A 25093-nucleotide genomic window follows, 5' to 3' on the forward strand; every position below is an offset into this window, starting at 1 on the left:
CTGCGAGCGGACCACCTGTATCGTCTTACTGACTCCTGGGTGACAGAAAAGACGGGAGCAGTGGCACATGTCCAGTACCTTGGGGACCAGGCGGTCTGGGACAAACAGTCGATCTGGAGGACATGAAGTGGGAACCGGAAAGTCCCTTATGGCATCCCTGACCTCTCCTTCCAGTTCCAACATAGTAACAGACAACCGGACTGCCTCTGGGAGAATGAACTCCCCAGCTCCACTGGTCATCAGCTCAGAAGGTTCATGAATTCTGGACAGGGCATCCGGTTTCATGTTTTTGATTCCGGGTCTGAAAGAAAGGACAAAGTTAAATCGTCCGAAGAACAGGGCCCATCTGGCTTGCCTGGAGTTAAGGCGCTTAGCAGACTTCAAGTACTCCAGGTTCTTATGGTCAGTCCAGACCAGAAACGGTTCCTTTGACCCTTCCAACCAGTGCCTCCATTCTTCAAGGGCTAATTTAACTGCCAGGAGTTCCTGATTCCCCACATCATAGTTACGCTCAGCCTGTGACAATGTCCTAGAAAAAAAGGCACAAGGGTGAATCCGACCATCCGAGGTCCTCTGGCTCAGGACCGCACCTACCCCAGTGCTAGAGGCGTCAACCTCCACTATGAATTGTCTCTCAGTATCAGGGGACCGGAGAACTGGGGCAGTGGTGAACAGTGTCTTGAGCTTGGTGAAAGCCTCCTCTGCTTGACTACCCCAAACAAACTTAACCTTAGATGAGGTTATGGCATGAAGAGGGGCGGCAACCTGACTGTAGTTGCGGATAAAACGGCGGTAAAAATTAGCAAACCCCAGGAACCTTTGTAGTTGTTTTCGATTAGTAGGGGTGGGCCATTCTAGAACCGCCGTAACTTTGCAGGGATCCACAATAACCTTATTGGGAGAGATGATGAAACCAAGGAAGGAAGTGGAGGTGGTATTAAACTCGCACTTCTCTGCCTTGACAAAAAGGTGGTTCTGGAGTAGGCGCAGGAGGACTGACTGAACATGCTTTTTGTGGGTCTCAAGATCCTGGGAGTATATCAAGATGTCATCTAGATATACAAAAACAAATTGTCCCACCATGTCCCTCAGGACATCATTCACCAAGGCTTGAAACACTGCTGGGGCATTGGTCAGCCCAAAAGGCATGACCAGGTACTCATAATGGCCAGTGGGGGTGTTAAAAGCTGTCTTCCACTCATCTCCCTCTCTGATGCGAACCAAATGGTAAGCATTGCGTAGGTCCAACTTGGTAAAAATCTGGGCTCCTTGAATCTGGTCAAATGCAGAATTCATGAGTGGGAGGGGGTACCGGTTCTTAATAGTGATTTCATTCAGCCCCCTGTAATCGATACATGGTCTCAGGGACCCATCCTTCTTACCAACAAAGAAGAATCCAGCCCCAGCAGGAGAGGAGGAAGTTCGGATTATCCCAGCCTTTAGGGAGTCCCCCACATATTTCTTCATAGCTTGGTTTTCTGGAACAGATAGAGAGTAAAGACGTCCCCTAGGGGGTGAGGTACCTGGAAGAAGCTCGATGGCACAGTCATAAGGTCTATGAGGTGGGAGGGCTGTGGCTCTAGACTTGTTAAAAACCTCCTTGAGGTAATGGTACTCTGACGGAACCTTGGACAAATCCGGGTAAGTCTCTTCCATGGCGTAGTCTGGAAGAGGCAAAAAATTAGCAGACGATAAGCAGGTGGCTGAACAGGACCTGGACCAACCCAGGATCTCCTTAGCTTGCCAGTCAATGTGGGGATTGTGCTTCTTAAGCCATGAAGCTCCCAGAATAATGGGTAACTGGGGGGAGTGGATAACAACAAACGTAATCTCCTCCAGATGATTTCCCCCCAAAGTTAGCTTAACCTTCTCAGTGACCTCATTTGAGCTGTTTATTTGGTGTCCATCCAGAGCGAGGACAGTCTGGTTAGAAGGTGCGGGAAGAAGTTTGATGCCATGGTTCTTGGCAAAGGATTTATCCAAAAACTCAGTATCTGCTCCTGAGTCAATAAATACAGAGACCTGGTGGGGAACAGAGGAGACCAACATGTTAGCAGGGAAGGAGAGTGAGGAGACAGTCATAGAGCCACGGCTCAGTAGAGAACCCCTCACCTCTACTGAGCCTGGCCTTTTAGCGGGCATTTGGCAGCAACATGACCCTGTCCCCCACAGTAAAAACACAGGTTTAGTTGCTTACGACGAGAACGCTCCTCTAGAGAAACCTTAGTTCTCCCCAATTGCATGGGCTCTGGATTGGATGTTTGGGAAGCAGGAGGAGAGCTTCTCAGCCAGGGGTGAGATCCTGAGTGGGAGGCTGGGGTAGACAAAACCTCCTTATGTCGTCTCTCTCTTCTCCTCTCAGTGAGCCGGAGATCAATTTGAGTAGCCAAATCTTCCAGTTCCTTCAGTGACTTGGGATACGCTTGGGTAGCCAGTTGATCCTTGATGTTATCATTTAGTCCTTCCATAAAGGCATCCATTAATGCCTCCTGATTCCAACTGCTGTCGGCAGCTAGCACATGAAAATCGATGATAAACGAAGTCACACTCCTCTTCCCCCTGCCTTAAGGTATACAACCTCCTGGCGGCCTCACGGTTAGGGAGAACAGGGTCGAACACTCTAATGAGCTCCTTAGAGAATTCAGAGTAAGAGGAACAGGAAACAGAGTTATTCTGCCATTCAGCTGTGCCCCATTGTTTAGCTTTACCTGACAATAGTGAAATGACGAATGCCACTCTGGAGCGCTCAGTAGGGAAGGAGGATGGTTGCAACTCAAAGTGTATCTCACACTGAGTCAAAAAGGCTCGACACTGCTCCGGGTCTCCTTTAAATAATTCTGGAGGGGTCAGCTTTGGTTCCTTAACAATGGTAGAAACGGTATGGGGATTAATGGCAGCTGGCTGTGGTGGGGCCTGAACAGAGACAGGAGACAAGGTGCGTAACATGGAAATAATTTCATTCATTCCTGCATCAAGACGAGCGATGGAATTATCCACACTGCTACGCCACTGCTGTGCTGGCGAGGGGTCCATTTTTTGGCCAGATAATTCTGTAATGAGCCAGTCAGAAGACCCAAAGTTTCAGCCAGAACACAGAATAATGATTTAAACAGTTTATTAAAAACTCAGGACATCAGGAGCACATCCACCGTGGGTCAGGGATTTCTAAGGAGGGAGATTTAGGTTAGTGGCTTGAAGGAGTTCAAATAATGAAAAGCATGAAACCAACAAAACCACTAACCTTAAAAGAGTCCCCCCTTCAGCAGCATGAATAGAGCAGATTTCTCCTTAAAACTGTTGTTGGGTGGCCAACAGTTGGGTGGCTTGGAGCACAGAGGCAGGAATTAGGTCCAGGAAGCCAGACTCAGGCTTTAGTGAACAGGGAGCTTGGCAGGAGGCAGAAGTCAAGAGGCAGAAACAGGGTCGTTGTCCAGAGGGCAGAGAAATCCAAAAGGGGCTAGGCAAAAAGGGAAAATCCGTGAAGCAAAGACTTGGTCAGGTAACTTTAAGTGCTGGATACTGCTTGCTAGTTGGTTTGCAATTATCTGGCCCTGTCTGCCTGCCACAGGCTGTCTTATAACTGCTTGAACACAGGTGAGAGACATTCTGCTGATTGCACTGCAGTGCAGCAGGCAGCAGCTGGAGATGATTGCTCACAGGGAGAGCAGAGCAGGCAGACAGGCCAGAATCATAACACTATCTGACCTGCGTATTTAAGAACTGATATAAACAGAACAATTAGGATAACATGAAGTTTTCCTAAAGGTCTCAAAAAGCAACACATCATACCCCAATCTAAAGATATATGATAATACATGAAAAGAAGTAGATTTCCTCTTTCATTCTTAAAAAACGAAACAGTCTAGAAGAAACGAAGATGTTGGGGTCTTCAGTAAACTACAGGGAGAACTACAGTATAATGCAGAATTTAAGAAAATATGGAAAAGTTCTGTGATCGCCTTTCTAAAACATTGCATAGGATCCTCACTAAAAGGGGAAAGACAGCAAACATAAAAAAAATGACATACAACCCCCATACAAATCAGACACAAAACCAAGGAATTTTTCGTTATCAAACTTGTATGCACAAGGCTCCTATTGTCCGAGCTCAGAACAGAGAACCCAGTATTCAGACAGACAGTATGATATCTGAAAAAGCATTTATTTAAAACAGCGGAGGTTGTGTAAATCAGGAACCTCTAGTCTTAAAGTTAAGGCCATGCCAGAGGAGGAGAAGATCAGAGATCTGAAGAGGTGCTTAAAGCTGAAGTCTGTAAGTTTTTAAAAATCACTTTTTTGTCATATTGGCTAAAACTGTCCCTATACCCAGACAGCAGTACATGTGATATGTAACCTGTGAAAAAAACTGCTTCAATTGGTCCCGCCTACTGCCTGTATTGCAATCTGGAAAGAATATTTCGGGACGAGACAAAACAACCAATCACAGCCAGAGGAGCGTCTGATGGAGTGTCAATCACAGCTCACACACGCTGAATCCCACCCCCTCCCTCTCACCGCTGAACATGCCGCCTGTTTTTCTTCAAATTTTCAGTCGAAGTCTGCTCTCACCTCAATGTTACAGACTGCAGCTTTAAGGTAAATCCAGGACGGCGTAAGGAAGCAGTTCCAGGTTCAGTAAACAAGTAGAATCCAGCAGGAGTCTGAAGACAAGTCAGGCAAACAAATCAGAACAGGAACAGGCAGGCTCAGAGGTCCAGGGGCAGAATGGGTCAGGATCAGGTAATTGGAAACAATAAAATTAAATAGAAGACTTTCACCAAATGTTTGAAAAACCTGGCACTGATGACTGGAGGAAGGCAGATTAAATGGAGACTGGAGCAGGAGAAACAGATGAGCGGTAATGAGAAACTGGGCGTAGCTAGGCAGCGGAATGGAATCAGCAATCAAGCCAAGATCATGACACCTATAGTTTGTGTAAAGCGCAGCATGAATATCAATATATATTTAATTTATCAACTTATCAATGGTTTTCTTGGTTACTAAAGGAAACTGCAAAAACGAGTTCATAAAAGCTAAGTTTCACTGAGGCAGAAATAGGTGTGTTGAGTTGGAGTTGGGGGCATATGCTAGGTAGCCCCAGTGTTGGTGTGAACAAAAAGGAAGTAATATAAATGGTATCCTCAGACTACTGTTGGAATGATTGTGTTAACAAGGTTTTTTTTGGCTTGAACCCTGTCTCAAGTGACTACAAGCTATTATTCCTATTGGTGCAGACTCTTTTTCTGTTGATGTTAGTGTTATAACCAGAATATATATATATATATATATATATATATATATATATATATATATATATATATATATATATATATATATATATATATATATATATATATATCACAGACTACTGGTTATCAATACTGAATTAAAGACTGAATTTAAGACTGCACACCCTGATACCCTTTCTTTTTTTTTTTTCCTACATTGGAGTTTTGCAGACAACCTCCTTTTGTTAACAGCTGTGTTGAACAGGGATGATTAGCGTCCGGTGGGTCGGTCTCTTCAAAGCTGGACTGGCTTTAGCACATATATCCAAGAAAGTGTACAGGGAACATTACTTTCTGGCATAGGGCCTGGTTGGTGTGGATACCTTAAAAATATTTAGTAAGGAATCAGATTGTATTATACTGAGATTAGTTTGATCTACACATTTAAGTACTAGAAAAAGTGAAATGTAAAAGCTTTAAACTATAAAACGGGACAAATAGATTTCCACAGCGTTGTAAGTTTATTCAGTCTATTATTCAGGGATATTTCTCCCTGAATTGTTCAGTGCATGTTTAAACTACATGTTTCTGAAGGAGTCCACAACAGATAATGCGGCTTGTTTTCTCTCTCCATCTCTCTGACAGTCTGTCTCTCCCTCTATACGGATAACTGTATGTATTCTTATGGCCTGCTGCTGAACAAACTCATTAAGGAACAAACTCTGCTTCAAACCAACCAGAAAATTACCCCATGAGTCTAACAGGACAATCCAAGGACAGACAAGCAGCTTCTCTGTCACATCCAGTCAGAGAACAAAGCCTAATGAAGGCTTAGTGGGTTTATCGAACACCTAGCATGTGCCTTTTTAAAGGCCCCTTTGAAAGTAATACAAAGTGTCGTGGTTTGAGAACATGCATTGCCTTTTAACACTAAGCACTGCACTAGGTGCTAAACACTGGCATTTTAAACATGATTTTACACATCTGTAGAGAATCTTAATTTAATCACCTTTAGGGAAGTATTTGGTTTGTTTTTACTGCTAACTCAAAGCTGATTTATTTGGCATTAGATGAAAACTTAAAGTGCTATAAGTGAATGCAAATTAATTCCCTTTCTGAGATATATATTTTTTTTTTTACTTTATAGAGATTTTTGGAATAAATAGCCGGTAAATGTCTTTATCAGTCAATAGCAAAACTCCAGCTAATGCTGTGATATTTCACACTCAGTAGCTTCCAATTAAGTGATGTTATCCAGGGAGTTGCTACTGACAGTATCAATAACATCTATGTGACCTTCTGTTCCTCTTTCTGTTCTTCTTCCTATATCAGTCAGTTTCCTCTTTTCTCTACCTAAACATAGTACATTGTACACTTATTTTATCCAGCTCTCAATTGCATTGATGTCATCTTTAATTGTTTGTCACAGAACTTCAGCTTTGACCCTCAAATGATGAAAATTTGCTTTTTCTTTTTTTTCTTTGAGAGACTCAGACTAAGCGTCAACTAAATGGTTTAATTAGAAAGGTAATTGTGACTGCATTGAAATGTGGTGACTCACTGTGCAATTGCTTTTTGCTAATGTCTCAGCTAAATCTACAGTTCCCACCAATAACAATGTCATTATGTTCTTTTATTCTTTTTTTTTTTTTTACAGTAAAGACTTGTGGCAGTAATCTTCAAGGACCATCAGGGACCTTTACATCTCCCAACTTCCCCATTCAATATGAAAGCAATGCCCAGTGTGTGTGGATAATTACAGCATCAAATCCAAATAAGGTAATAAGCATGTTGTTTGCTTTGCCTTCTTTTTAGCAGCTCAATTTTACCTCAACTACAGTACTAGAAATCTTGTTTCAAAGGAAGGCTTGCATCTTGCAATCTTCTTGTTTTTCCTTAAAGATGTGTCTTTGGTTTGATTTTTTAATTATTTATTGTTCAGAATTGTTAGATCTTTTTTCTCTCTTTTATTTATGAACTAATTTGACCTATATATCGGGTGCAGAAATGCAAATCAGTTAACCAGGGTTAGCTTATATAGGATAAGGTGCCTCTAATAAGGAGCTTATTTGGAATGACTCAGAACCCAGGGACCCAGGATTCAGGCAAGTGAGATAATTTAAAAGCTTTTATTTAAGCAACGACAATCAGTTTGAGGATCTGCATTAGCAGCGGCTAGGGTGTGCGAGGCAGGTAAATCTGGCGGGAGATAACACAGTTTTGAGACCACAAAAAACCTGCAGAGGATGACATGAATGCATGAGTCACTAACCTTTTATAGAGTTCAGTTCTTGCCCAGAGAAGGAGGTTGATACCAGCCAGTCAGCTGACAAGACGCAGCTCTTGCCGCACAGAGGGAAGCCAAAGCCTTGAAGGACACAGAACTGACAGGAGGTCAGATCTGAGCAGATGACGGAGGAAGGCAGAATTATCCAGAGGCAAAGTCAAGATGTAGCTACAGGTTCGATGCACAGTAGAATCCAACAGAAACTGAAGACAGGTCAGGCAAACAGATCAGAACAGGGGCAGGCAGGCTCAAACGTCCAAAAACAGACACTGGTCTGGATCAGGCAATCAGAACACTATTAATACAGTTAGAAAACTCTCACACCAAAGGCTCAAGAATAATATGGCACTGATGGCTGGGGCCAAGCAGTTTAAGGATCATTAAATCATCATCAGTCCTGAGCTGGAGGCTCCTCCGAGACTGTTCCCAGGCAATCTTCTGCATCTAGAGGGGAAGCACAGTCCTCTGCAGGTGAAAATGAGGAGAGCATCCTAGATGCTTCCCTGCCAAATGCTGAAAAATCCCCAGTGGGATCCTACCAGCCCCCCTCCGATTTCCACACCTTCTCCAGTATCGTCTGTCACTGCTGAACCTGCCGATGGCACCACTGCTGCTTCAACCACATCAGCCTCTTCAACCCAGGGGGCTACCACCCTCACAGCCTCGTCATCATCGTCCTCTTCCTCCCCTGAGCCAGGAGAAGCGAGGGCTTTAGGAGCTGGAGGCAGTAGTAGCAGCTCAACAACAACTGGTGCTTACATTATCAAGGCTGCACTTTGAAAAATGAAATTGTCGAGAGAGCTGTTCTAAACAAAATTTATTTTTGTCTACACTTAAGTGTAAGTCTAAGTCTAAATAGAAGCAGTAGCGGGTGGATCAGATGAGCAGTGATGAGAAACAGGGCAGAGTTAGACAGGTGAATGAAATGAGCAATTAAGCCAGCCATCAGTGCCAAGATCATGAGATTATTAGAGTCAGGAAGGAAGAAAGATCAGAAAATGTCAGTCAAAGTTGGACTAGGACAACAAGTGGGATAAAAACAGTTGTAAAGAGAGGTGAGGAGGATGAGTGGGTTAAAAAAAAGTTCACAAAAAGGTTGTAGGAGAATGGGTAAGATGAAAATGGTCAAAAAGAGGGAGGGATATGTGCAGGATCAGTTGCATGAAAATTGTCCAAAAAAGGGATAAGGAAGGTTTGGATCCAGAGATGTTGTACAGAACATTGAGAGGGAATAAAATAGGATTTAGAGAATAAAAAGAAGGATTTGTCAAATGGAGAAGATTTGTAAAAGAAAAGGGAGGAGGAGCTATGGTGGATGGTTAGAGACAGAGCATTAGCCGGGTTAAGAAAAGATCAAATATATTTATTAAGGGCACAATACAAAACATGCTGTTATTGCTGTGTACTAGGGGTAGAAACAATGGCAATGAAAAAGAAGCAATATAAATAAGGAATAGATGTAGTTTTGGATGATTCTGTGCCATATTGTAACTCTTCTCTTTCAAGCATTTAAACATATAATTATCCCTACTGTATAGTTTCAACTGCTTCTTCATAAAGTTATTCAGGTCAACTAACCCAATTTAAAAGTTTTTTGAGTGCATATCTAGAGCACTTTTGAAGATGGCACTGCAGTAATTTATGCTAGCTGTGGGTTAAAGATAATATCGGTCGCCAAAATGAGTCCTTTTATGCCTGTTGGCAAAGAAAGGTGGGAGTGATGCTAGTGGAATATCAAACTAGTATCAGGGCCAATGACTAATCAAGACTGGGACTTACATGATCATTTCTGACCAGCTTGTTTAATGTTAAAGCATATTATATAGTTCATTTTAAACTAAGACAATTCAAAGCCCTTTACATGAACAACAATTAAGAAACAAAAGCACAGAGAAAAGAACACTGCAATGGCTTTACAAAGGCAGAAAAAGAAAAAGGATTACAAGCCTAAATTAATTGTTTCACTTAGAAATTTTAAACGCAGTTCTAAATAAAAGGGGTTTTAACCTTGAATTAGATAAATTTAACTGCCAGGTCAGTGTCATACCTATTTCATTGTACAAGTGTAGAGGTGTTCAACGTTTTGTTTTAAATACCTTTAAAATTTTAAAGCCAGACTCTGGTTGTTTCAAAAAGTAGGATGGATGTCATTGCCAATGTTCGCCCAGGTGGGATTGTCCTTTCTGACATAATCCGCTGTCACACCTTGACGATTTAGACCAGCGTACTGTATGCCTAACATGCGAAATACGCTGGCATACTTTGGATAAGTTATGGGTAGATACATAAGAAAATCCCTAGTTTTAACGACAAATATTTGACCTTTCATTGATTTATAAACAAAAATGTATAGTATTTTAAAGCGTATTTTCTGAGATTCAGGGAACTATGGTAAGGATTTAAGAGCTAGAGTGATGTACCCTGCCTTTTTATTTATGCATTTCACCTTGAGCTGGATGGTTTAATATAAAAAATATAAATTTATTAACATTTTAACTGAAATTAAAAGCAAACCTTTTTCAAGTTTATCCTTAATTCTTTTTTTTCTAAAAGTGATGTGGGGTGACGAGTAAAGCAAATGTTCAAAACATATTGGTTTCTAACTCTGTGAGATCAGTTAATCCCCACAAAGAAGCAGGGATGGGCTGGAAGCTCGATAGATATCTGCTATTGGCCTTTTTCTCTCTCAGGAGATATCTGATTTGTATTCTGAGGCACATCCTTGTTCGACTCTAGCTCTCTTTAGTGACTGCACTGTCGTCAAGGGCAACACCTGCATCAGCATGATGGAGCTGTACTTACATATTCGCACAAACACTCAAAACAATGCTGTCTATGAGAGAGCAAAAAGAATGCTGCTTTCTTCTATCCTCAGAACAGAAAACCCTGTCACATTTAAGAGACTACCCTTTTTGCCAAAAAGCTCCTATTCTCTCCTCATTCCTTTGCTCCCAAACTCCCAAACACAGCACTCTCTGTCACTGCCCAAGGCCTCTGGTTTATGGCCTACAGCAATAGATTCTTTCTTGAAGGCTACAGTGTGTGTGTGACTGCTGAAGGTTGCATCACTAATACCCTCTGCACCCTTTGTGGTGTGCATTTATATTAGTGTGTGTGTGTCTGTTGAATCTATAGGTGTGTGTGCACTGTACATATATGCATAAAATGAAGGTATATGTATTTTAAATGGTAATGGCTACAATGAATTAAATGATGACCAGTTGAGTTTTAGCTACATCAGCACATTCTTGTATCAAATACTGTTATATGCCATACTACATCATCCTAATGACATCTAAACCACTGGGTTCAGTACATGGCTTTTAACACATATTATGTATACACCACATCATCTGCCATGCTGAATCCTACACTACATGGAACAGAGCCTGCTTTGGATGGCATTCATTTCAAGAAGAGTTTTATTAGAGGTATGTATATTTGAACATCACAATGTTTAAAGGGGGGATAACCTCCACTTAAATCTCAAAGGCAATTGAGTATATAGTGGTTAATATATCTGCAACACAAAGTACACAAAATAAAGACATTGTTGGGTAAAAATAACAACTGTTGTGTACTCAACAAGTGTACTTAGTAATAAGTTATTTTAGAGAGCGCTGAGGCTTTACATTTTTTTATTTTAGTTTTTATTTTTTTCAGTATCATTATCTTCCCATTATTATTAACTATCTACTGCACAATTACCAGGACTCCAGCTGGTATTGGATTTTACAGTCCACTTTTACAAGTAGAACAGCACTTAGAGGGCCTGATCTTCAGAAGAATTACGTATCTTAAACAGGTGTAAATGTTTGTATGCTCAGAGCAGATCTTTAAGTCACAGTGATCTGAGTTTGCAATTCAACAAAGAGATTATGTGCATGTATAAAGACATATTTGAACCATCAGAAATAACAATAACAGAATATTATTGTTGAAGAAAAAAAATCTGTGCAGGTGGCCACAGATCCACAGATCATACAGCAGGAAGGAAGACAATTTATATAGATTGTATTCATCACTTTTTACTCTTCTCTGCAACTTAAGCCAGTTTTTTTGTTTTGTTAATAGGATTGAGTCAAATGGGCCTTGGAAGAAGGTTGTTTTTGCATTTGGGCATATGTTTCCCCTGGCCATGGATGTTTTAGATGAGTCTCTGTTCGAGCACACCTGATTAAAATTATAGCTCCTTCTCTGCATGTCATGAAGTTCTGCAGAGGCCTTTTAAAACACCCATTTAATCAAGTTATGTGTGTTGCTGTAAATAGACATCTGGGGACACCACCAGGGTCCCTCAGGAGCAGGGTTAGGAACTCCTGTTTTAGATTAATATGACTTTGTAATTTCAAGTACAGCTTGTTTTCAGTTTTGTGGCGGAGGCCATACTGTATTTATTTAAAATCTGCTCATGTTTTAGAATTTTTCAGACTCGCAAATGCCCAAAGAATTACAGATCCTTCAACATAATTAACTTTGGAGTTGAGGTTTTTTTTTTGCTCACATTTTTCTTTTTTTTTATTTGGCCTCCAAGAAGTCTTTTATCTTGACCAATCTGCTTTCTGATCAAAGTATACACCAACATTAAAACTCATAATAAGATTTAGCGAATCAATTATGTGTTCATTTGTAATAGACAAAAAGTTTACTTTATGGTAGAGTCCATTGGTTTTTACAGTATGGGGACCTAGTGACTCCAAGAGGCCAGATTTTGCTGAAGCAATATTAAAAAATGTTTTATGATCCCTCAACAACCTTCTTACAGTGCATGGTAGCATAAATTAGAGCTAGTCCATATCCAGCTTTATTTATCACCGTTTCAGTAGTTTCCAACTTAAAATTATAGATGTAACTCTAGATAGGTTTAAGATGATTTAGGTTTTGGTTTTCATTAAGCAACTTTCTACATTTACTGTAAGACTTGTCTCGAATTTGCCCCTAAAAGATTTGGGATTTTACTTTGAACTTTTGGACTTTTCTTTTTGTGGCAAAATATTTGGGGTTAAAGACTGGACACTTTGTACTTTACTTTACTTAGTTTCAATGACCTCACACTCTTTGAATCTAACTCTAAAAAAGTGAAACATTACTTGCGCTTTTCCATTTAGAAAAATCAAAAGCAAAACTGAAAACTAAAAATGAAAACCAAAATGTCCTGTGAAGCAGATATGACTGTATCCAACCCTTAAGTTACATTGGCCAGTTTTTGAGAATTGCACAGAGAATCTATATGCACTAAGTGTTGTATGTTGGCATAAAAATCATTAAATTTAGATCACAAATTAAGCTAATTCTTGGGTCAAAAGTGACACTGTGTCACGTTAATACTTTCCTATAAAAATGTATGCTTACAGAAAAAATGTGGATTTAAAATGCCAAACAAAAATTTTGGAATGAACAAGTAAGTTTTCAACACCATTTATTTAGACAGGCAAAGCTATTAGTTATATAATGAATTTTACAAAAATAATTAATTTATCTCAATTTTTAGTTGACAGCCCAATATATCTAGTGTCAATGAAACTGTGTCTATTCAGGTAATAAGAGAGGTATTGAACATTAAGGATAACTATTTTTAGTGGTGTGCATTGAACAGATTCATACAACCAGACCAATATTTATGTAGATTTTTTAGAATTTGGGGCAGAGGTGGCTTTAATGTTTGTAGCAACATGTCAGGTCATGAATTTATTCAGTCACGGCTTGAATGTTTGGGCACAACGGGAAGTTGGAGAAAAAGGCATGCTCCTCGTGGTGTAAAAAGTAATTTGGTTTTTAAAAAGCCAGGCTTATGTTGAGCAGGTGGCAGAGACAAACACACAGTGGGGAACTGGCAAGTAAACAAGAGGTAAAAGGCAAAAGAATCCCTGCCAAAACTGAATAGGAGTGGAGTATGCCTGGCATACCTGCATTAAAAAGCTGTTCTCTATTAGAACAACAATGAAAGGACGAGGAGCAGCTTAGCAGACTGGAGGGTGGTCAGTGGATGTTCAGGGGGAGGAAAGCCAACCTGATAAAAGTATGAGTCTGATAGGGGGCTGGGGTTCTGAGATATTCAAAGTGAAAGAAAATTCCCAACTGATCCTGTCTCCAAAAGAAACTGCACATTTTCTCTTTTATGGCAAGAGCGCTTCCCTCTCTATTTAATTTAATTCTCCCTTTCTTTCATTTTAACATCTAGTGCTCCTTTCCACTCTTTTTCAACATCCACAGCTCTCCTCCTCCTCTCCCAAAGGCTCTGTCCTTAGAATTACCTAGATTCTTCATTAAAGAGCTCAGGCTGAAACCATTAAATTACTATGGAAAAGACAGAATGCAGCCAGAATGGAGGGCACAAGTAGAGGGTGAAATCTGTTTTATACTGTTTTAGTCATATCTCTTTGTCCATTGCACCCATTTACACATGTCTCAGTGTCTCCTCATACCCTAAAGATAAAACATGCAAGGTTTTGTAACACATCCTTTCTTCTTCTATATGTCTTTGTAAGCCTTATTTCTTCTTTTCCTCTCATCCTCTGTCGATCTATCCCTAGGCTCCTTCCTTCTCAGGTTAAGTGTTAATGGAGTTCTATAGCTCTCTGATGTTATTGCTTCATTTAGTTTTGGCAGAATGAGCCTTTAGAGCCAATTCATTCTTTTCTGTTCTCATTTAACCTTGGGAATAGTAGGACAGGGTGGCTGTTACACAGATTTTGTTCTCCTTTCTGTTCCTCGTTCTTCTTTTCTTTGTTTTTGTTTCTTTTCTCATTGGCTCTGACATTTTTCTAGTGTTATTATATTCCATTACTTCCCCCTTGACTTGGTTTCTTATTTTACTTCCGCTAGATGTTTTAATTTCCTCTGCAGTCAATGGTGGGACATGCATTTAAATGCTGATACGTTACTTAAAATGCATAGGTGGTTTAGTATGTTAGCAAAAGGCCTTACTGACTTGTAAGTCCTATATTTAGCATTTTGTAATGCAGTAATCGCTGGCTCTTAGATGGACATTCTGTTCTTTGCAGTGAAGGGTTTTGATAAAGTGATATGGCTAGCTGCCAATGCCTTCTTTTGTAATGGAGGTGCATCATTGCAATGAAAAAAATAAAAACAGAGGGCACAAATTCTTTAGTTGGGCCTCAGGAAAGTTTTTCATTATTTATTGCATGTCTAGTCAATGAGGATTTGGAACCTCTGTGTTGTGAAGTGTACACTAGGATAGAAAATATATCTGAAGGCAAAAAATCCCTTGCATAAATTTTCATTTTTAACAGCTTCCTAGCTACTCTTTTTTTAAAGACCTCCATAAGTTGTTTTGAAAAAAAAAAAATCCATGTTATTTGATGAAAAAAACACAATATCAAGTGACCCTGGTCAGAATTTCTTTAAAAATGCATAGAAAGGATAACATTGTTGTAGTATGATAGTTTTTTAAATGTTGTTTTCACATTTTATCTCAAATTAAAACTCAAAAATTAAAACCAATATATTATTTAATAATCCGACCAGTAAGTGAACTTAACTCTTATAAATCTAACACCTTTGTTGCTTGAAATGTTAACATTAGAGATATTTTGGTCTGAAAATCAAATAAAATTAAATAAGTGCTGACCACACTTTTAAAGGATGACTGCACTTTTCATAGCATTTTGATGAATTAATTTATACATTAATTTATCATTTAATTCATTTATATTGCTATTCTGTCATAAAAATTAAGCAAATGGTTTCATCATCTGGGCTTTCAGACTGTAGTTTGTTCCAAGGCATAAAGTGTTGTTAACAAAACACTTTATGTTAACATGAAGTGTATATGCTGATGAAGGTTCTCAGTCATCCAGGTCATAGTCATTCCGTAAAAATTAAAAAAATATCCACTGGACTTGGTTTCCAATATTTGAAGACGTTTCGTTACCTCCAGACATCCAGACATTTGAATTGAGAAAGCTTCCTGGAGAGGTGGCGAAACGTCTTCAAATCTTGGAAACCAAGTCCATGGGATATTTTTTGAATTTAAACCTTTGTTAACCTTTGTCTCTAAAAAGAGTAAAAGGAACTGTTTCATTGTGATGTGTGATATGTTAAAAAAATTAAAAGAAGTATTAATCACAAAAAAGTAGAAATCTAAAATCTATCTTACAAATAGGAAATAGAAATTATATTTATAATCTTAGTTGACTTTATAGTGTAGAGTTTGTTTAAAATTCATTGAAGGATTGAATTAGATTCTATAGACAGCATTTTAATATTTGTTTTCCATTCTATATATCTTATCATGCTGTGACCTCCCAATTGAATCAAACCCAACCAAAATACATGAAAAAAGATCCTACTGTTAGAATTCTCATGTTAAGCATGCTTTGGCTACCATATATGAACTTAGTGTTAGTCCAAATCATCCTTTAAATATTTGCATACCTGCTGTGCTCAGTATTCAGCACATTTTATTTCAGTGTCGTGCTCAGAGTTGTTCTCTGGAACAAAGGAATCTGCTAGAATCAGTTTAGTAAAACAGAGGCAACAGATGAAGCATGAAGCAGCAGTGGGTTTTAGCCATCAGTCTTCATTGAGTAAAGCCCAAGTCTCCTCATAGTGACACGGCTCGGCCAAAACACGATCAGTGGGAACAGGGAGTTTGCTATAAAGCTGTCACAGATGAGCAGTTGTTCGACCATCCCTGTCGACGTCCACTTTACATCTCTGGCTCTTTGACTTTTTGACTTTTCAGATATATATCCAAGGTTACTGTAATATTCTTGAATCTTTACGTTTGATCAAGATGTGAGTAATGAGGAGGGTTACATCTCTTATAGTCTGCACAACATCCAAAGGAAGTGCTATATCATGCAGAAATCAAATTCTGTCATCTCATTGGCTAGAAGCCATACATGAATAGCAGGATAGAAAATGGCAGCCAATTAAGGAGAGTCAGAGAGGGAGAGATAGCAAGTTAGAATAAGACACAAAAAACTCACATACGTTTCTAATAGATTGGCAACAGTGTGACCAAAAGTTGACTTTAGTATTGCATTTTCAGAAGGAAAAAAGTATAGACTCCTTAAACAGGTATTCATAGCCCTTAAACTTTTGCACATTGTAAATTTTTTAGGTGTGAGTTGGACCAAAAGGTAGGCAGTAGCTTGAGATGAGCAATGCAATTGTTTAGATAATTAACCAAAAAAAATTAATGGAAAAACCTTTTTGGTATTTCTAAAATATTTTTTAACTGAATTGAAGAGACGCTGGTGCGGAAAACGACAAAGGGTTGAGATAACCCAATAAGAGAAGCTGAACAGCTAGACGGAAAGAAAGCTGGACAGTTGAGTGAGTAAGAATTATTGACCACACAATGAACTTAACCTAACACAAATGTCAAATTAATATGGATACACTTAAATTGATTAACAAAGTGATTGTAACTAAATGTTGCTAGACAATTAGAATACAGGTAAAAACAGGACAATTATGAAAACATCAACACAAATGAAAACTAAAAGTTAAAGTTGTAGGGAAAATTATATTTAAATGTCAAATCATTCTGGCTTAAATATGTATATAAAATGTACTGTTTATCAGACAATGTTGTCCAAAAATATTTTTTTCGTTATCTTATGCAGGCCAGTGAATTATATGTCAGCTTTTACACCTAAATTCAGCCAATTATGTATCAACGGTCATCTGTCAATCAAATTTTTTCAGTCATAGCATCTTGATTCATATGTCGCAGCTAATATACGCAACGGTTGAAATAAGAATCATATACTTTACCATTGAGTTACGTCCCAGTGTTCACGGGGATGGACGTCTGTGTCTTCGGCAGGCGTGGAGCTAACAGAACTGGCAGCGTTGCGAGGCAAGGGCTCAAACATGTACGGCTGTAAGCCTTCTACACCAGGGGTGCTCAAGTCCAGTCCTCAAGAGCTACTATCCTGCAACTTTTTGATGCACCCCATTTTTAACACACCTGAATCAAATGAGTGGCTCATTACCACACCTCTGCTGGGCTAAATGAGGGGATTGAGCCTTTTGATTCAGGTGTGTTAGAGAAGAGATGCATCTAAAAGTTACAGGATGGTAGCTCTTGAGGACTGGACTTGAGCACCCCTGTTCTACACCAAACCAAGCTTCTGCCGCCCTGGCTTCCTCTTCCACAACATCTTCACCCCCTCTTTCCTCCTCTAAATAAAAAATGTACGACGGAGGAGATGCATCCACGACCTCGGACACAAAACTCTCCTCCTCTTGCATGTTTCCACTGTCCATAGCGTTCCTTGACAGTGTCGTTTCTAAGTCACCAATTAAGTGCTACTTGGTCCCAATGTAATTTCCCATTGGGAACCTACTAGCACTAAGTTGGTAACTGGTTAAGAACAATGTTTCTGAGGAAACGGCCCAATCAAGCTTGCTTGCGAACCTTCCACCACAACAATCCCGCCCTCTTGATAAACGACCAATCACATTGATTGTATTCACTCATGTAAAGTCGTGCACCAACCGAGAGAATTCGGAAATGCAACGGTAAGAACAGCCATTCCCCTACGACTTTAAAGCACATATGTTTATGTGACAGCGAGGCAAGGCAATTTCATCTACTTTATGTCAGTAGAGAGACAATTCAAAGTGCAGCACACAAAAAACATTAGAAAAACCCCCATGAAAAAGTAGATTGCAGTGGCATATAATTAACAAATATAAATAATTCAAGAGAATAAAAATGATTAATTAAAAGGATAAGATAAATATAAAAAATAATAATTAAACCATTGATAATAAAATAAAAAAGTTGGACTACAATCTTAAATACCACACCATACCCCTGTATTTAAAGCACTTCTTAAAAAAAAAATACAGTTTAAAACAACAGTAAAATTAAAATAGACAAGCAAAATACAGATGAGCTAAAATAGAGATTAGGAGTTTAAAATTAATTAAACATTTACAGTAATTAAAGCAGAAGATAAAAAATAAAATAAAAATAGGGTCAAGCTCTCAGGAGGTATGGAATGCCTCAGCAAACGTGTGTTTTAAGAAGACACTTAAATACTTAAAGAGAACAGGCCTGCCTGACATCCAAGGGCAGATTATTCCACAACTATAGAGCCACCACAGCGGAGGCACAATCTCCAGTTTGTTTCAGCTTGGATTTAGGTACAACAAGGAGCTGCTGGTTGGCAGACCTTAGGGAGCAAGTAGGTATATGGGAGTACAGCAGCTCAGAAAGATAAGGGGGGCCAGACCATTAAGATATTTAAAATCAAATAATTGCATTTTAAAACTGATCCTAAAACATACAGGCAATTAATTAAGATATTTTAAGATGCAGGGTAATGTGCTTAAACTTTTATTGATCCAATTAAATATTTTAACAAAACCTGCAGGCACCTGATTGATCCATCACTAACACCTAACGTAGATTGAGTTACAGCAATCCAACCTAGATGTTTCAAATGCATGGTTCACCGTTTCAAAAAGCTGCCTTGATATAAATGGTTTCACCTTACAGTAGCTATCTGCCTCAAGTGAAAAAAGCTTTATTTGACAGCCACCCTAATCTGGCTTTCAAGTTTAAGATCAACATCCATCTTAAATCTCAGGTTTGTGATAACAGGCTTATCATATAGTGCCATATAAACAAGATCTATGTTGAAGGTATTTAATAAACTCCCAAAAACAATCACCTCTGTTTTTTGCTCATTGAAATGTAAAAAGTTAGGGGCCATCCAGGACTTAACATTGAGACATTTGAACAATGATTCTCAAGAGAAGCCCTTGGCTTTTTTAAGAGGGAGATAGACCTTGGAGTCATCTGCATAACAGTAGAAGGAAAACCCATGTTTTATGAAGAAGGACCAAAGGAGAAGTAGGTATCAGGAATTTAACAAAGCGCCTAATACTGACTGCTGTGGGAGTCCGCACTGGAGATTAGCAGCAGACGACACAAAGTCACCCAATTTTACTAAGAAAGTTTGCTTTGCCAAAGAGGACCTGAACCACTGTAATCCAGTTTGCCTGATACCCACACACTGCTGTGTCAAAGGCAGCAGTTAGATACCATAGCACAAAAACACAGTCCCCAGAGTCAACTGCCAAAAGCACATTGTTAAAAACTCTTAAAAGGTTTATTTAAGTGCTGTTTATACTATAAAACATGACTGAAAGACCTGGAAGATAAATTCTTATTCTTCTTTAAAAATGCCACGAGTTCCCCCTGGAAAATAAACTTTTTATTATCAGAACTCTGAGTTATCAAGCTGACAATATACCCTCAATTACTGAGGAGAAACAAAAAGAACACAAACATGTTAGGAAAGCACTTGAAGCATGTGGTTATCCTAACATTGTTAAAATGCCTAGTTTTAATAAACTATATAAAACGATTTTGAAAAACTATCGGCAAGAAAAACACTGCGTCTAACACAAAGGAAAAAAACATTGTATTTCTATATTAGTCCGGAATCTCTGAGAACTCTAATGGATTTTCTGGAAACACAACATACCCAAGAATTTCAAATCCAACCATATCCTCATACAAAAATCAGTTCATCTTAAGACAGAAAGTGCAACAATAAGCTGAGAAGCATTGTGTATGTGATTCAGAGCAGGGAGGACTGCACAGCCTCTTCTTTTGAATAAACCAAACAACTATACAAACACATGGCACAGCATAGTAGAGCCAGTAACCCTGAGCAAGATGATGCTGTGCACTTGCCCTCCAAGAACCAAGAGCACACACTTTTGAAGACCAAAATGTTCACATTTTGGACAGAAAGGACAGATTGTTTGAAAGAGGTGAAGGAAGCCATCTTCATGAAAAGAGATTTGATTTACATTTTACTTGGGTTAGGGTTATAAAAACTGGGCGAAAGTCTGACTGTCTTGCAAGTTGAGTCTGTTTTGTGGTTGCCATGACTCGGGGGGGGGGAATAAAAATTTACAAAGGCATTTCTCTTCATATATCTCTACGTCGATCTGTCTCTGTAGTTACAAATTTTCCTAAGTGAGTGGTGTGAAAACTATGTATGGGCGCTGCTCGAAGGAGAGTGGTAGCTAAAAGCAGAATATGTAATTCGGCTACGTGGACTTGACGGACGCGTCAAGGATAAAGAAATCATTATACCTGACGCACGGAAGGTGAGCCATCAAACACAGTATCTACAGCATTTACAGTATACCCTGTGCAGCTTTTCCCCCATTCTGACTGGCTCCAGTGGGAGTGTTCAGCACAAACTGTAAGCTCACAACACCACAAGAGGAAGTATAAGGTACAGCTTTTTCAAAGCCTATTCATGCCGATGGAGAGTACTACCACAATCTGTTGATAGTGGTAGTATCTATGGGCTTTATACTACTTTATACTTGCCTGTAGGAGCTGTTGCTTTCTCTGCATTTTTTTCAGCAGAATTTTCCTTTGTGCAGGGTGTTTATTACCGTCGCAGCACCAAGGTCCATGGAAGCTAAAAACTCTGTAATTTGGCCGCTCAGATCTCGCAGACATGTCAAGCTTAAACCAAGCTTTAGGGGAAGAATATAGATATTGAATAGATGGGGTCCTAAGCTGGACCCTTGCAGAAGGCTGAATGTCAAGTTTGTGGTTTCTGATGCTGATGTAAACCAATGTGATGGTATAAAGACACAGAACATAGAGCTTGGAATCCTGAGGATGTGAGTTCAAAACCCATTCCCACAGACTGCAACTCTGGGTCCCTGAGCAGAGACGCTTAACCCCACGCTGCTCCCCGGGTGCCGCACAATGGCAGCCCACTGCTGCATGATATACTGTATATACACTAAATTGGGCAGTTTTATGATAAATAATGGGGATGCTACAGATCTTTCAAGGTTTTGAAAAAAGAGATCTAATAAAAATATGTTCTTGCTTTGAACCCCTATTACTATGATAATCTAAAATAAAATCTATGGGGCTAATTTGTCTTTAGAATTCCTTTAATTGGTAAGTAGAGTGCACTTATATGTGATTTAGTTATAAGCATGAACCAGATATTCTGTGAAAACCTAGGATGTTTGTTAGAGAACATTGGTGTAAAAACAACATACCAAGGCCGAAAAAAAAAAAAACACCAAACAAAAGAAATGGATGTTGAATTGAGTGGACATAACCATACACTTAATCGAACTCTCAGAGCAATGACAGTGATAATCAGAGAAGTAATCTACATTCCCCTAAGTAACCTTGGAAAAACTGCAGCTTCATAGCTGTGGCTGGAGGATCTGTTCAAAGTCTTGTAACTATTTGGCTTTCCTGGACCATGACAAGGGAAAAGACTTCATGTGTCCCATTTTCTGCTTGCCATAATTTAAGGCGTAAAGCATACATGTTGAAGAAGTGACCCTGGTATGATGAAAAAATAAATAGAAATCTTCAGCTCTTAATGTAAAACATCATTGATGTGACAAACTGTTGCCGTACTTTTTTCTTTTTTTTTTGCCTGGACACTGAAATTGCACAGAGTTGACAGGAACAGAGAGGCCACAGAAAGGCCAATCCTCAAAGAAAAGTTTTTTTTGAGAAACCTGTGGAATAAGCAGAGGCTGACCTTTAAACAAAACATGCAGTCAGAGCAATCATTGAAGATTATTTTCACCCTACAGTTGGAATCGAATTGTTTTTTTTTTTACATATCACATGAAATTTTAATTAAATATGTTTGTGTTAGTGGTTCTTACATGAACAAATATAACAATTTTTAAATAGTATTACCTTTTACTGGCACTGTGCTGTATTTTCATTATTCTGATTTGTTTGAAAATATGAAATCAGTTTTATTATAATTTCAAAAGCCTTGATTAATTTCTCTCTCACTTTTGCAAATAAAACCACAAACTGTGCCAATTTGCTGCACTTCACATTAATAGTTACACAGTGATGTAAAACAAAACCAAGTGGTTGCCTTTTACTGAGCTCTTGCGCATTTGATAAAGGGTTCATGCACCTACTGGATATTAGAAGAGTTCTGTTCAGTTGATTGTAATTTCTGTTAAAATAAAACACATACATTTTCATTTAGGAAATGTTTATGTGAAGACATTTTAATAAACTTACAGATTAGCAGACCTGCATTAATTACCCTACTAAAGAAATTTATGAATGCAAAAAAAATTTGATTAATTTCAGAGTTTATTATTTTTTTCTTTGTTCTCATGTTACAGATTACACAGATTCATGAAGAAGTTTTATCTAAGTTTAGTCTAATAATCAATTTTAAGGTGTTTTTTAAGATTATTTTTTTTTAAGAAACCAGGTAAGTTTCAACCATCTATCCTACACCATCAACAATAAAAAATAAAATTCAATCGTTTTAAATGAGTTGGTCCAAATATTATAAGAGCCATTGTCAAAATCCCTTTCAAAATACTTTGTAATCTTACAATTCGATTCAATTATACTTTATCAATCCCCAAAAGGAAATTCAAGAGAATATAAGAGATTACAAAAAGCCTTGGAATGAGGTGCAAATACCAAAAAATTTTTACTGAAGGTGTTGGAATATACATCCAGTATGTTTAGGCTTGCATGTATAATGTTTACTCTGTGTCTAATTGACTATTAATATCCTTATAAATTAAAGTTTGTACACATAATTTCATTCAATAAACTGTCAATAATCTATGTTCATGCCAAGGATGAGTAGATGAGAGCTTCAGAGTAAATCTACAATTTGTAATAACTAGAAAGATTTAGTTTTTTTCTTCTTAAATCCCAATTCATTGCAACGCTTGTAGTTTAAAATGAAAAGTTGGTTGTAAATATTTTCTAACCTTTCTATTCAATGAATTTACAAATAAAATATTGCTCCCAAAGGGAAATTAAATATTTGTGTAGCCTGAATATATAGCAGTTTGTGTTACAGCAGCTCTGAAGTAGCCTCTGACAGAAAAAAAAAAATATTGTTGTACTGCATTTGCACAGGGAATGCTTAGGATTGTTTATGATGTAAAATCATCCTCAGAGGTTCTAGAGGAGTTCCCAGAATGAGGCTGGGGTTCTTTATTAGCTTGTTGAGCTTTAAGTCATTTGCGACACTCGAATGCTGTTACTCCAACAAATGATGGCAAAAGTGATTATTCTTTACACAACAGACCTGTAGAAGATATGCAGTATTGAGCTGCAAACACGGGAGTGCTTAAGCTTCTTCAAGATATACGGCCTACTGTGTTCTTTCTTGCATAAAGCTCAACAGCTGTCTGAATCCATTCTGTTGCCCAACTGCGCATAAAGATATTCATGCCATCTAGATATAGCATCTCATTTTAATGAGCGCTATCACAAATTACCTCAGCTTGTTGGAACCTGGATGCAAAAGCTATCTGGCGCACAATCTACTCTTCCTAACCACTTTAAAATGTCACTATTATCACTATTGTGTCACCTTTTATTTCCTCTTTCTTTCATCTTTTCTCCTTTTTCTCTGCTTTTCCTTTCCTGTTCTTCTTACATTGCAGTGTCCATATAATCTGCATGACTTATAAGGAAGCTATTTATTTGCATAAATCAAACGGAACACTATGGCGATAGCCGTACTGCTCCACTTGTAAAAGTGAAATTTGTTGGGCTCCCTTTTTGGCATCGAGACAAATATTCTTAATGCCTCATTGCCAGACAGGACACTGTAAAAAAAAAAAAAAGTCACTATCAAATCAGTTTTATGACATATATCAATACATTTAAGAGTTGTATTGGGATGAATATGTTTTATTAAAGATAGCGTCCTTTAGATAAGAGGTTCAACAAATGTCTTTATTCAGGTCAGCAAAGACTAACAGCACAGGGGCATAAAGAAATAATCCAACAGGAAAAAGAATATGTGGAGGTAGTGTGTTTTTATCCACTTTGATTTTGTGTGTGACTTCAAATTGGTTTATAAATTTGATTTCAATAAATGAATTTTGTGTCATTTTTCTTTCAGCACATTCAATTTTGTATAGATCAAAGTATTCAAATCAAGGATGTGTTATTTAAGTGTTCCCTTTTTTGACTACTTTATATATAGATTGACTCCAAAAATATTGATAGTTTTAAACATTACCTATGATTAATTTTAAGAAAATTTATGTCACAAAAAATATGAATATTTGTATAATTTGGAAATTTTACATAAATGTTTTGATGATACACAAGACTGCTTACTTGACAGTTGTTTATTAGAGAGCCACCACAACAAGAAGGGTAAGTTATATAAGATAATTAAAAGATGATTTTCTGTCTTCAAATATATTAAAGCTTAACTGAGTGAAAGCAAAGAGCCTAGTAGGGAATACAAGTGTTTCCTTGTTAGAACTGACATGTTTTGATAAATAAAATGTTAAATTATGTTCTGCTACACATATATTCCATCTAGGGTGATATATTTTAATAGTACATTTTCTGTGTAATGTTTATGACAAGGTTTTTGTCACAAACAATCTAGATTAAACTCACTTCCTAGATTTAAGACTCATGCTGACATCATTGGATTTATCTTTAAATGGAAATGTCTCACCCTTACTGGATGATCAGTGTACTCCCAATTTGACTTCTTTTGTACTTTCCTTACTGCCATACTGTAAGAGATATTTCAATTGTACTGTAGTCTGTTGTCAA

General features: G+C 38.3%; 1 protein-coding gene across 1 annotated transcript in view; it reads left to right on the top strand.

Annotated features, from left to right (window-relative positions):
- The window catches only part of csmd3b (CUB and Sushi multiple domains 3b), a 536357-nt gene that overhangs the window by 356163 nt on the left and 155101 nt on the right, over window positions 1–25093 (top strand). The window contains exon 10 of the mRNA XM_038288005.1: window positions 6886–7007. Within this exon, the coding sequence (XP_038143933.1) occupies window positions 6886–7007 (122 nt within the window). The remainder of the gene's footprint in view (window positions 1–6885; window positions 7008–25093) is intronic.

Source organism: Cyprinodon tularosa, unplaced genomic scaffold, assembly GCF_016077235.1.
Source record: "Cyprinodon tularosa strain WSP-4 unplaced genomic scaffold, ASM1607723v1 ctg247, whole genome shotgun sequence".
NCBI lineage: Eukaryota > Metazoa > Chordata > Actinopteri > Cyprinodontiformes > Cyprinodontidae > Cyprinodon > Cyprinodon tularosa.